Genomic DNA, 14,724 nt, shown 5'->3' with positions numbered 1-14,724 from the left:
CGTTTGAACCCTGCGTAATATCGCGGGATTTGACCACTTATGAGGACAGCCACTCCCGTTGCGCAATATATACACAACATAACTTCACATGGAAAAATGGTGTACTGTTTTGTTTTCGGCTGCAAACACTGAAGCGGTCGCGAAAGTGGAGTTTTTTCAGTTCACCGTGGAGAAGAGAAGACGAGGCAAATGGGAGACGTCGTGTCGGTAAGTGTTAGCCTACACAGCTAACCAGAGTAGCTGTGTTCTCTCACATGTACAACTACCTCGACACATTTGAGCTCCAGGTCCTAAACAAACTACAACACATGTCCACTTTCCACTGCCTCATCACCTTTTCTTTGCATTTTCACTTTGCGTGGAATTTGCCCAAAAACTCAGAAAGTGCCGTGTTTCTGTCTCTGGCAGTAGAGAATTTACATCATATGCATATTTTAACCCCTTTAGCGCCCGCCCTCATACAAGATTGCGCTGCCCAATACAAATTACAACTAATATCATTTGTATAGTATCATTTAGAAGAGTGAAATAGAGAAAATTTAAAGGGTTCATTTAAATCGATACGTCGATTTAAATCGAAATAATAAAAACTCGTGACTTTTTTGGAAAATATGCTTTTTTTTTTTACCAGCCCTAAAACCTATTATGAGCTCCTCATTCGTGTCGTCTTCTTATTTTGTAACTTGGCTTCGGACTGTGGCTCAGCCCTCATTCAGAACAGTATACAAGAGCAGCTTGTCACCTGTGTTAATGGTGTCATCTTGTGGCCATAGATGACAATGCTATATTACTTGACATACAAGTCGCTTTGAAATATAAGTCACAGGACCAGCCAAACAAGTAAAAAATGTGCAACTTATAGTCCAGCAAAACCTTGTATCTTTTCAGCATAGTCCTTATTGAAAAATTGGATGATATTTTGCTTATTCAGCATCTGCCTATGTAACCGCTGTTTTGTGATACTTCCAGATCTGGAATCATCCAGACGTCCTTTATGAAGCTCTGCAGAAGGAGAATCAGGCCAATGAACAGGACCTGGATCTTGATGATATTACTTCAGCGCCTAATAGCCGCTGCCCTGCACCGGGTGCTGGCCTCAAAGCCAAAGCAGCTGACTCAGGCAACAGCAAAGTCAACAACAACTTGCCGCCTCTCAATCACTCTCAGGATAGAACCAACCAAGTCATCACATACGAATGGGTAGGTCATGGCAATTTAAACATCATCCTATACATGCAGTACATCCTCATAATTAGGGTTGCGTATCGAGAACCGGTTCTTTTTGGGTATCGTTAAGAATTGATTCGATCCACCGACATCAAAAGCCCTTTTGCTTAACGATTCCCTTATCGGTCCTTCAGAGCAGCCATTGTTTTTGAGGGTGTTTGTCGGGAAAATGATCATTTCTCTACATTGATTGCAGACCCTGCAGCAGCTCTGTAATCAACCGCTTTTGCAGCGTGACTCCACTTTGAAACATGAACCAGTGAAGCAGTGCTTCGATCTGCTGGCTCATTGGTTCTTTGATTCGCTGTTCTTCAGAAGCGACAAGTCCGCTTCTTAATCCCTCTCAAAGCCATTAAAATATGTCAATCATGAGTCACTTTTGTGTGGATTAAAGTCACTAACTGGGATTCTTGTCTTGTTGCAGTCAAGAAACGAGAATCGTCCTCCATTCCGTTGGCACAGCTCCAAACGCTGTGCAGCTCTCTGCCGAGACAGAGTCCGGTCGGAATTAATAACTTCCAAATGAATTGCTGCTTTAAATAAAATGACACCTCTTTCCAAACATTGTAATACAGACTGTAGTGGACCAAACATGAACATGGACAACAAGGGTGTAAAAAAGTTTCCAATTTTAATAAAGCCAACAAAAGTTAACAAACCATTGTAAAAATCAAAATAACCAAGATTTGGGCCCAACTGAACAATACAGAAACTCAAGAAAAACTGCCCTCATGATAATTAACAGAAGCTGCTTAAAAAGGGGTGGAGTAACCAAACCTTAACTCAAGAGGGGAGATCTCAAACAAAAAGAAACAAAACTACCAATTTAACAACAAAGGTAAAAACCCCAAATAAAGCAAAAATAACTTTAACTTAACACCAACTCAAAAGTGATTACAAAAGTGAGGTAAAGCAAATTAAATATCTAAATTAACCAGAATTAAACTGAAGTTCCCCCTCAGTCCATTTCGACTTGGTAGGCCTCCAAAGTTATAAACTGGCTGCCAACCCCGTCAGCCATCCTTTTCCCCAAGCAGCTCCTCAAACAGAGAAAACAAGTGTAAGTACAATTCAGACAAATATTAACTAAAGTGTGCACCCAATAGAAAATATGTGTCCAAAATATATATGTTATGTAATAATGAAATTAATTTAAAAAAAGGACTAACACTGTATGGTGGTGGCAGGGGGGTCCACCACACAGACAATAAACTACAATTGACTAAAACGTTTTTTTACTCCCAAAATGAGACACCCTGCATTCTTTATGAATTACATCCTGACGTGCAGCACAGCCGGCTTCAAGAGCTCAGCTCAGATGTATGGAAAGACATTCATGCCAATAATATCTGAAAGGAAATGCTTTTGACAAAACTACAGATTGTTTATTTCTATTTATGTCCAGAGATCAAGGATCCACCATGTAGAGTTTATTATGTCCAGAGTTTAAGGATCCAGTGACCAATTTCATATTTATTTACTTTAAGACTTAATAAAATGTTGTTGACATGGAAAACCTGTAAAGCCTATTTTTAGTACACAGAAAATTCACAAGAGGTATCGATAAGGGAATCGATAAGGAATCGGATCGATAAGAGGAATCGATAGATTAAAATCTTATCAATACCCATCCCTACTCATAATGTAAAACACATTCTTACATGTGTTTTTTTTTGTAGTGCTGTGCCTATTTGTATCATTGTTCGATTTTTTTTTTTTTTTTTTTTAAGAACTATTTTAGTTCTGACAGTGTATTCCACAGGTACCTACTTGAGAGAACTCAGCTGATGAGGGGCATATATGAAACTAAACATTGTGTATTACATAGTATGGTCAATATTGGTAAAAGTGTTTCTCATTTCCAGATTCCATATCTTATTGTTACATAATAAATACACCCAAGAGTATCTATTACTTTTAATGTTTTATTTTATATCTCAAAATCTAAATAGATAAATATTCACATACTGTATGTGACATTGTCAGCCCTGTGACATTCTGGCTACCTGTCCAGGGTGTACCCCACCTCTTGCCCAGTGTCTGCTGGGATAGGATCCAGCACCCCTGTGGCCCTTACCTTGAACAAACAGATTCAGAAAATTATTAAATTAATGTATCATCACTTTCTCTGCAACCCAGTCCCGGAAAAGCAGTTGAAGAGTGAATGAGTGTATCACCACTTTCATTTCGGGGTGTGACGATACGGTGCCTCCAAAAAGTATTCACAGCGTTTCACTTTTTCCACATTTTATGTTACAGCCTTATTCCAAAATGGATGAAATTCATTTTTTACCCCATAATGTCTGTTTCTCCTTTGCACACATTTTTTATTGCACACTTTATTTACACATTTTGTATTGTGAATTATTTAGTGTTTAGTTTATATTTATACATGCTTGTACAGAGAGAGTACAGTTCATACTAGAGTCAAATTCCTTGTCTTCTTTGAACGTACTTGGTGAATAGAAAAGGCTATTCTGATTCTTCTAATGCCAATGTCAAAGATTTTTACATTTTTGCAAATTTATTAAAAACAAAAAACTGAAAAGACCAGAGAGTGTGTGCCAACTACAGCGGCATCACACTACTCAGCCTCCCTGGTAAAGTCTACTTCAGGGTGCTGGAAAGGAGGGTTCGGCCGATAGTCGAGCCTCTGATTGAAGAGGAACAATGTGGGTTCCGTCCTGGACGTGGAACAACCGACCAGCTCTTTACTCTCACAAGAATCCTTGGGCGTGTGGGGCTGGGAGTATGCCCATCCAGTCTACATGTGTTTTGTGGACTTGGAGAAGGTGTATTATCGTGTACCCCAGGAGATACTGTGGGAGGTGCTGCAGGAGAATGGAGTGAGGGGGTCCCTTCTCAGGACCATCCAATCTCTGTACTCACAAAGTGAGAGCTGTGTTCGGGTGCTTGGCAGTAAGTCGGACTTGTTTCGGGTGGGGGTTGGCCTCTGCCAGGGCTGCGCCTTGTCACCAATCCTGTTTGTGATGTTCATAGACAGGATATCGAGGCATAGTCGGGGGGAGGAGGGTTTCCAATTTGGTGGGCTCAGGGTCTCATCACTGCTTTTTGCAGATGATGTGGTTCTGTTGGCTTCATCGGCATTGTGACCTCCAACACTTACTGGATCGGTTCACAGCAGAGTGTGAAGCGGCTGGGATGAGGATCAGCACCTCTAAATCTGAGGCCATGGTTCTCAGCAGGAAACCAGTGGATTGCCTACGCCGGGTAGGGAATACAGTCTTGCCCCAAGTGAAGGAGTTCAAGTACCTCGGGGTCTTGTTCACGAGTGAGGGAACAATGGAGCGTGAGATTGGCCAGAGAATCGGCGCAGTAGGGGCAGTATTGCATTTGCTCTACCGTACTATTGTGACGAAAAGGGAGCTGAGCCAAAAAGCTCTTGATCTACTGGTCAGTCTTTGTTCCTATGTAGGAACGAAGACTTGGAGCTGAAGGGACCTCACTGCTGAAATATATAATCACCTTCTAACTCTGTAGGGGATATGACATGGAACTGTTGTGCCAGGCCGTTACAGCATTAATAAACATGAATCTCACCTCCAATAACGGCCCAGGAGTGTTTCACAGCGCAGTGTGGACGTGGAGCCGGATCGCATCCTGTGGTTAAAATCCTCTCACCCAGCTGCTGTGTGCTGGAATGAACCACGCAAAAATAAATCCCATGTGATAATCCAACCATCACGGTGTCCAAAGTCATGTTGTGCTCCTGAAGTGAGCAAAAAAGAAAAAAGCGGCCTGTTGTGGGGGTGGGGCACGGGTGTTGGCACTGGGGGGTTGGCGACTGCTGGGGGGATGGGGGCCGTGGTCTCCGCGGGATGGGCCCCGCTCTCACTCGGGCGGTCTCCTGGTCATGGGCTTTGGTGCTTGGGGTGGGATCTGGGGTGGGGGGGGTTTGGGGGGCCCTGCTAGCTGCGCTGGGGGGCTTGGCTGTCGGGGGGGCCTTGTGCTCGTATGGCTCGGTGGTCCCTACCCTGTGCTTTGGATTCGGTTGCGGTGGCTCCTTTGCCCCCCGTCCTTGCCGCCACTCGCTCCCGCCCTCGGGGGCTGTGGCCCTGGTGGTGTGGTTCTGGGGCTCCCCCTATTGGTGGGCCTATGCCAGCGCCCTGTTCGCTTCCCTTGGGTATGGGGCTGCTCCCTATGCCTCCGTGGGGAGGGGTGGTGTCGGGTGCGTTTTGGCGCCATCGGGCTGCTCCCCTGTTGGTTTGCTGTGCTGCCTGGTGGCTCTGGGGGCTGCCTTTCCTGCCTCCTGTGCCCTTCCGCTGCCCCTTTTCTCCTGGTTCCCCCGGGGCACTGTGTCCTGGACCCACGTCCGTCGGTGCTCGCGGCCGTGGCTTCTGACGTGCCGGAGTGGTCCATGTCATATGGTAAGGTTCTGTACTCTTGTCTTTGCCCAACACACCAGCCACAGTAGTGAACAGATATTTAGCTGTGATCTGGGTCTCTGTGTGTGGATGGTTGCATGTTTGTGGCCGTCACCACAATTTGGTGTTTGGGTGCTCTTAAGGGGATTAACACTACGGTGATCTAGATTAGGGTATGGATGCTCACTAATTAGACAGCAGACTGTTGCTGTTACTGTTTGTTCATGTGTGGTTGTTTGTCCTGGTATGTTGTATGGTTGGGGCCCCGTCTCCTCAGTGTCTCACGTCACAGTTATTGTCTTCACCACTTGTCTCTCGTTCTTGTCTGTCTTTGTGTTGTTTTGGTGGTTGGCCCTTCCTGATAGAAGTTGTCGGTTGGCTTTGAGTAGGATGTTGTAGGCTGATCGGGAAGGGAGGATGGGGGTCACACACACCACATTCACTCACGCACTACATACCTTCTGTCTTGCAAGAATAAATTGCATATATGGGTATTAATGTATATAAATGGTTCTGCCAGTGTGGCATTTACCATTACGATATATGCACATAGGGAAAAGAAAAAAGAAATTTAAGTTCGCTGGAAAGGCGCTGTGTCTGACGCAGGGGACAGCATGGCACACTGCCAGCAAACTTTCAGCAAAGCTGTCCAGTAGCACACACGCTTAGTGGCTCATGCAGCGTTATGCATATAGACACACAGACACATGGCTGAGTGATCATTTCAACCCCATGTGTGGCACACTTGGACACTGCGCGCGCGTGAGCAACATAGCGCTCCCTCCCACTCCGTCCCGTGTTTGCCATCCAGACGTTTGGACATTGGGCAGTCTTCAGCACCTTTTATGGCCATCTGACAGCAGTCTGTGTCATCTACCTGTTGTCTATATGCGCTTTCAGTGCCATCATGCAGGTGTGGACGAGGTCATCTGGATGTGTTCTGACACTACTGACCACGCCTCTTTTCCTCCTGACTGCGTCAGATTATGGCAGTATTTGTCATGTCATGCTGGTTCCTGCACATTCTTGCTATGTGACAGGAGCTTAAGATCGACGGTGAAAAGTTCGGTCATCTGTGGGGAGCTCGGAGTAGATCTGCTGCTCCTTTGTGTTGAAAGGAGCCACTTGAGGTGGTTCGGCATCTGGTAAGGATGCCCCCTGGGCACCTCCCTAGAGAGGTGTTGCAGGCACGTCCATCTGGGAGGGGACCCCGAGGAAGACCCAGGACTGGAGAGCTTATATCTCCACACCGGTCTGGGAACGCCTCGGGATTCCCCAGTCAGAGGTGGTCAATGTGGCCCGGGAAAGGGAAGTTTGGGGTCCCCTGCTGGAGCTTTTGCCCACGTGACCCAATCCCAGATAAGCGGGTGAAGATGAGTGAATGAGTGACAAAAAACTAAGAAATCATATGTACGCAAGTATTCAAAGCCTTTGCCATGAAGCTCAAAATTAAGCTCAGGTGCGTCATGTTTTCACTGATCATCCTTGAGATGTGTCCACAGCTTAATTACAGTCCACTTGGGGTAAATTCAGTTGATTGGACACAAATTGGAAAGGTACGCATCCGTCTTCAAACTGTGCAATCAAAGTATTCACAGTGCTTCTTTTTCCACATTTTTTAGTTTACAGCCTTATTCCAAAATGGATCAAATAAATTTTTTCCCCTCAAAATTCCATTCACAACACCCCAAAATGACAACATGAAAATAGTTGTTTTTGTTTGTTCGTTTGTTTGTTTGTTTGTTTTTTTTGCAAATTTGTTAAAAATAAAAACTCAGAAACGCGTACTAAGTATTCACACCCTTTGTGCAATACTTTGTTGATGCACTGTTTTTTTTTTTTTTTGCAAATTTGTTAAAAATAAAAACTCAGAAACGCGTACTAAGTATTCACACCCTTTGTGCAATACTTTGTTGATGCACCTTTGGCAGTAATTATAGCCTCAAGTCTTCTTGAATATATCACAAGCTTGGTGCACCTATCTTTTGGCAGTTTTGTTCATTCCTCTTTGCAGGACCTCTCAAGCTCCATCAGGTTGGATGGGGAACGTCGGTGCACAGCCATTTTCAGATCTCTCCAGAAATGTTCAGTCAGATTCAGGTCTGGGCTCTGGCTGGGCCACTCAAGGACATTCACAGAGTTGCCCTCAAGCCACTCCTTTGATATCTTGGCTGTGTGCTTAGGGTCTTTGTCCTGCTGAAAGATGAACTGTTGCCCCAGTCTGTCAAGAGCACTCCGGAGCAGGTTTTCATCCAGGATGTCTCTGTACATTGCTGCATTCATCTTTCTCTCAATCCTGAGTAGTCTTACAGTCCCTGCTGTTGAAAAACATCCCCACAGCATGATGCTGCCACCACCATGCTTCACTGTAGGGATGGTGCCTGGTTTCCTCCAAACATGATGCCTGGCTTTCACGCCAGGTCTTATCAGACCAGAGAATTTTGTTTGTCATGATCTGAGAGTCCTTCAGGTGAGTTTTGGCAAACTCCAGGTGGGCGTCCATGCCCCTTTTACTAAGGAGTGGCTTCTATCTGGCCATTCTACCATACAGGCCTGATTGGTGAATTGCTGCAGAGGTGGTTGTGCTTTTGGAAGGTTATCCTCTCTCCACAGACGAATGCCGGAGCTCTGACAGAGTGACCATCGGGTTCTTTGTTACCTCCCTGACACATGCCCTTCTCTCCCGATTGCTCAGTTTAGATGGGTGGCCAACTCTAGGAAGAGTCCTGGTGGATCTGCTTCCATTTGTGGATGATGGAGGCCACTGTGCTCATTGGAACCTTTACAGCAGGAGAAATGTTTCTGTACCCTTCCCCAGATTTGTGCCTCGAGACAGTCCTGTCTCAGAGGTCTACAGACAATTCCTTTGACTTCACGTTTGGTTTGTGTTCTGACATACACTGTCAACTGTGGGACCTTATACAGTGAATGCTTTCTGGATGCACTGTAACTGACTATTGTTATAATTATCAACCACATAAACACAAAATAATTACGTTTTTCACTTTGGTGTCTCTTATTTTAACGCGCAACATGTGCGCTCAGCACCGCGCACAAACTAATCACAATCTATTCTGATTAATAAAATCGTGCAAATGTATCTTGCATGCACAAAGTAAGTGTTTTGGAGTGCTGAACTGTCTCTACAAAATGTTTTTGTTTTGGGTTTTTTTGCCTCATTCTGGACATCTACGTGGAGCAAAGACGGACTCAACATGCACAATTCTCCTCTGTGTTTGGAGAGGAGGAAGGCACAGGGAAAGGAATCATAAGCGAATCACTCTGATTCATTTATGATGCAGCGTTGTCATTGTGTCATGTCGTCGTGTGTGTGTTATGGTCAGCTTTTTTTGCCCCTGTGCTGAGAACTCTGCCGTCTACCTCTGGTCCTGCTTGAGCTACTCAGTGCTCACATGCAGCACATATGAAAATACAGTGTAGAGAGAATTTTCATCATGTTTTAATATTGTGACATGTCCTGGCACAGGATCTCATCACACCTTCCTTTCAGTTGATCTTCAGAGTTAAGTGTCTTTGAGTTGTTGCCTTGTAATTCAACTGCTTTTTTTTTTTTTTTATTCCATTTATTTCTTTCAGGCAAAGGACATAATGTTAAATTACCCTACCGGGGTTCTTGACAACTCTGCCAAGATGGTTCTGCTCTTTTATTTGATTGATGAGAGCGTGAAGAAAGGAGATAAGATTTTGGTCTTTAGGTAAGGCTTTTATAGTAATATTTCCCATGAAACAAAAATAAAACATTAACCACTTTAAGTTGTATATAATCAAAGCCTTGTTGAATGGAACATTCCATCTTTCACCGCATGAAATATTCATTCGATGGAATGAATGAAAAAAATTCATTCTTTGTTTTATATAACGGCAAAAACAGATCCTTGTTTGATATTTTGTTAATTGATAAACAACAGAAAAGGGACTTACATTTTGGTGTTCGTCACTGGTGCTTTGATGTCAACAGTCCAACATGAACTTTAAATAGGACTCTAAAATTGTTCCCATTCAGATGCTTCAAAATTCTGACGATGTAGTCTGTGACTACATCATGTACATCCTGGCTTTGTGTACAGACTGCCGTCTGTTTTCCTCACTCCAGTGAAAAATTGCATCAGAAATTTGCCCAAGTTTTCATCCGAACCTCTTCATCCTAGCAGCTCTTCATGCCTCTAGATGGCTTAAGGCATTGTGGATTTGTTTTTTTTTTGTGTGTTAGAAGAATTAGCACTGTCAATTAGCTCGTTCAAATTGTCTTCCGTCAGCAGTACAAACGGTGACATGTTTAGCGAAATGCCATCCCCATGAGTGTGTGCGTGTGCTGTGGTCACAGTGTGCAATGGTACAAAATGGATTGAACCAATTTTGCACAGTAAATGGAAGCAGATTTGCACGGTAAATGCAACACAACACAAATGGGATGAATAATCCATGTCAAAAATGAGTTTGAGTCCACTGAAATAGTGCCCAGCAGGATGTGGGGGGGGGGACTACATGTTTGGACCCTATCTGTGAATCAGACTGAACATTTTTGTTTGGGCCACGTTTCTCGTACTGTACAACCTCCACAAATTGGTGGGTCACATACACTGAAAAAAAGATAATAGTTGAACCAACTTACAGAGCATTACAGTTGTCAAAACCTGAATTAATTTAGTTGTTTGAACTTAAGTTTTAAGTTAGATTTGATCTAACTTGCTAACTTAAGTTCAAACAATGTAATTCATTCCAGTTTTACCAATTGTAAAGCTTTTTAAGTTGGTTCTGTGTTGAGTGTACCAAACTGGTCTACTGATACTGAAATTTGACTCCCCATCATAGACAATACAGGTCACTAATGCTTCCTGCTCTACCTGTATTGTTTGCACCTGCAGCCAAAGCTTGTCTACCCTGACAGTCATTGAGGACTTCTTATCAAAGAAACCCATGCCAGTGACTCTTGCCTCCTCTGACGCACAGAGCCAAAGCTGGGTTCGCAACCTCAACTACTACAGTGAGTCAACCAATCTACAAACTGAAACTCAAATGTTTGAAGTTTTGATGAATCATTTCTAGTCTCTAGCTTATTGCAAATATTGAACGAAAAATATTCCCATAATGCAATGCAGGTAGAATATTACACACTTAAATGTGTTCAGATGCTTTGTTGTTAAGGCGCACCTGGAGGTTACATTGTAGAATATGCTGCTCATGCACCAACAGGTTGTTGGAGAGATGTGCACGTGTGTGAGAGCATGAATGTGATACATTGTTGGAAAACCAATTGGAACTAGGAGCAAGCGGTACACTGGTGTCATAGTCATCACAGATGTGATGATGTGCCACAAGATGACTTGCACAAGACCGTGATAATACAGAATCCATGTTGCAGCAGTTTTTATTTACAGTTGTGTTCAAAATAATAGCAGTGTGTTTTAAAAAAAAGTGAGTTAAGCTCAAAATCCTTACAGTACCATTTATTTCCTTCCATGCAAATGCATTGAGAATACTGCATATTCTATTCCAAATCAAAACATGAAAAAAAAAATTTCGAATTTGTTTTTACGTTACAGAAAGTGAAGAAAAAGGAATGTTAGGCTGTTCAAAAAATAGCAGTGTACATTTTTCTTTCTGTGAAAAAACGGGTGTCAAACAGGTGGCCCTTATTTTAGGAGGAAGGCAGCAAATGTTGCACATGATGGTTGTAGTGTATTTTTCCCTGAAAATCTGAGTAAAATGGTTCGTTCCAGATATTTTTCAGAAGAACGGCGTACTTTGATTAAAATGTTGATTGGAGAGGGGAAAACATATAAAGAAATGCAGAAAATGATAGGCTGCTCTGCTAAAATGATCTGAAATGCTGTAACATGGCAACCAAAATCAGAAAGACCAAGGAGAAAACTGGAGACTGCCATTCAAATGGGTCAAAGAATAGTCAGAATGGCAATGACTCAGCCAATGATCAGCTCCAGGGTGAACAAAGAAGGTCTAAAATTACCTGTGAGTACTGTAACAATTAGAAGACGCCTATGTGAAGCCAAGCTTTGGGGAAGACACACCAGTAAAGTCTCATTGTTGCAATATAATATTGCCCCACCCCTTCTTTGAATGCCTTTTCAAATGGGAAGGTGCTGTACAAACGTCATCTATTCACCTTGTAAGAAATGTCCATCTCTTTTCAGGACTGGACGGTAGTACATCTGCTTCAGAAAGAGAACGACTTATCAATCAGTTTAATGACCCAGAGAACAACACTGCAATGGTTTTCCTGCTTTCTACAAGGTACATGTCTCAGCTCTCAATTCTTAAATCCCCCCACCCCCAAACACACACACAGATAACATCCTGATCATTAATTTGCTGAATCTTACTCAAGAGCGGGCTGCTTGGGAGTAAATCTGATTGGAGCCAACCGTGTCGTCGTGTTCGATGCTTCGTGGAACCCCTGTCACGACGCTCAAGCAGTGTGCAGGGTATACCGCTATGGTCAGAGAAAACCCTGCTTCATTTACCGCCTGGTCTGTGACTTCACCTTGGAGAAGAAAATATATGACAGACAAGTCTCTAAGCAGGGGATGTCTGGTAAGAGACTCGTGTGTGTGTGTGTGTGTGTGTGTGTGTGTGTGTGTGTGTGTGTGTGTGTGTGTGTGTGTGTGTGTGTGTGTGTGTGTGTGTGTGTGTGTGTGTGTGTGTGTGTGTGTGTGTGTGTGTGTGTGTGTGTGGAGAGACATAAAAAGACCAAGTAAAATCCTAACATATCTCATAGCACTGCAACTAACAGTTATTTCAAATCAAATCAATTTTATTTATATAACGCCAAATCACAACAAACAGTTGCCCCAAGGCGCTTTATATTGTAAGGCAAAGCCATACAATAATTACGGAAAAACCCCAACGGTCAAAACGACCCCCTGTGCGCAAGCACTTGGCGACAGTGGGAAGGAAAAACTAACCCTCAAAATGTTCTTCTTTTAGTTTGGTGACTTACAAGACAATTGCTTTTATTGGTTTGAGTCACTGAATGCACAAGCTGGCTTAACAGGGATGAAGTCGCTCACTCATTTACATTTGTTAAGGCCTGTTATTAGCACACAGAGTAGAATTACCACACTGTGATTTCACGCGAACACTATTAAGTCGTGGTACTAGTGTGGGGTAAATTCTGTTGAAATTAACAGTGAAACATTAACACTTTACACTGCAGTACCTTAACTGTAAGTCCCGTCGACCGCTTCCTTGTTTTGTACTCGGGGTCACCACAGCAAATCCAAGGTGAATCTGCATGTTGAATTGGCACAAATTTTACGCCGGATGCCCTTCCTGACGCAACTCCACATTACATGGAGAAATGTGGTAGGGGTGGAACCGGGAACCTTACGCACTGACACCAAGTGCATTAACCACTTGGCCACTGGAAGCTTAATGCAGAGGACTTTTCTGTGTACATTTTACATTACATTTAGGCAACAGAGAGACTCTGGAAGCTGATTTTCAACAATGTGTTGTTGATGTAGTGATCAAATCAAATCAATTTTATTTATATAGCGCCAAATCACAACAAACAGTTGCCCCAAGGCGCTTTATATTGCAAGGCAAAGCCATACAATAATTACGGAAAAACCCCAACGTTCAAAACGACCCCCTGTGAGCAAGCACTCGGCGACAGTGGGAAGGAAAAACTCCCTTTTAACAGGAAGAAACCTCCAGCAGAACCAGGCTCAGGGAGGGGCAGTCTTCTGCTGGGACTGGTTGGGGCTGAGGGAGAGAACCAGGAAAAAGACATGCTGTGGAGGGGAGCAGAGATCAATCACTAATGATTAAATGCAGAGTGGTGCATACAGAGCAAAAAGAGAAAGAAACACTCAGTGCATCATGGGAACCCCCCAGCAGTCTAAGTCTATAGCAGCATAACTAAGGGATGGTTCAGGGTCACTTGATCCAGCCCTAACTATAAGCTTTAGCAAAAAGGAAAGTTTTAAGCCTAATCTTAAAAGTAGAGAGGGTGTCTGTCTCCCTGATCCGAATTGGGAGCTGGTTCCAGAGGAGAGGAGCCTGAAAGCTGAAGGCTCTGCCTCCCATTCTACTCTTACAAACCCTAGGAACTACAAGTAAGCCTGCAGTCTGAGAGCGAAGCGCTCTATTGGGGTGATATGGTACTATGAGGTCCCTAAGATAAGATGGGACCTGATTATTCAAAACCTTATAAGTAAGAAGAAGAATTTTAAATTCTATTCTAGAATTAACAGGAAGCCAATGAAGAGAGGCCAATATGGGTGAGATATGCTCTCTCCTTCTAGTCCCTGTCAGTACTCTAGCTGCAGCATTTTGAATTAACTGAAGGCTTTTCAGGGAACTTTTAGGACAACCTAATAATAATGAATTACAGTAGTCCAGCCTAGAGGAAATAAATGCATGAATTAGTTTTTCAGCATCACTCCGAGACAAGACCTTTCTAATTTTAGAGATATTGCGCAAATGCAAAAAAGCAGTCCTACATATTTGTTTAATATGCGCATTGAATGACATATCCTGATCAAAAATGACTCCAAGATTTCTCACAGTATTACTAGAGGTCCGGGTAATGCCATCCAGAGTAAGGATCTGGTTAGACACCATGTTTCTAAGATTTGTGGGGCCAAGTACAATAACTTCAGTTTTATCTGAGTTTAATAGCAGGAAATTAGAGGTCATCCATGTCTTTATGTCTGTAAGACAATCCTGCAGTTTAGCTAATTGGTGTGTGTCCTCTGGCTTCATGGATAGATAAAGCTGGGTATCATCTGCGTAACAATGAAAATTTAAGCAATGCTGTCTAATAATACTGCCTAAGGGAAGCATGTATAAAGTGAATAAAATTGGTCCTAGCACAGAACCTTGTGGAACTCCATAATTAACCTTAGTCTGTGAAGAAGATTCCCCATTTACATGAACAAATTGTAATCTATTAGATAAATATGATTCAAACCACCGCAGCGCAGTGCTTTTAATACCTATGGCATGCTCTAATCTCTGTAATAAAATTTTATGGTCAACAGTATCAAAAGCAGCACTGAGGTCTAACAGAACAAGCACAGAGATGAGTCCACTGTCTGAGGCCATAAGAAGATCATTTGTAACCTTC

At 43.1% G+C, this 14,724-nt stretch overlaps 1 protein-coding gene across 1 annotated transcript in view; it reads left to right on the top strand.

Annotated features, from left to right (window-relative positions):
* Positions 1-14,724, top strand: part of rad54l2 (RAD54 like 2) — a 63,443-nt gene that overhangs the window by 19,512 nt on the left and 29,207 nt on the right. Inside the window, exons 12-16 of the mRNA XM_034166474.1 lie at positions 970-1,200; positions 9,210-9,328; positions 10,499-10,617; positions 11,786-11,885; positions 11,980-12,185. Coding sequence (XP_034022365.1) covers positions 970-1,200; positions 9,210-9,328; positions 10,499-10,617; positions 11,786-11,885; positions 11,980-12,185 — 775 coding nt within the window. The remainder of the gene's footprint in view (positions 1-969; positions 1,201-9,209; positions 9,329-10,498; positions 10,618-11,785; positions 11,886-11,979; positions 12,186-14,724) is intronic.

This window comes from Thalassophryne amazonica, chromosome 3 (genome assembly GCF_902500255.1).
Source record: "Thalassophryne amazonica chromosome 3, fThaAma1.1, whole genome shotgun sequence".
Lineage (NCBI taxonomy): Eukaryota > Metazoa > Chordata > Actinopteri > Batrachoidiformes > Batrachoididae > Thalassophryne > Thalassophryne amazonica.
Note: the sequence above shows the minus strand (reverse complement) of the source record. Positions and strands in the feature narration are given on the sequence as shown.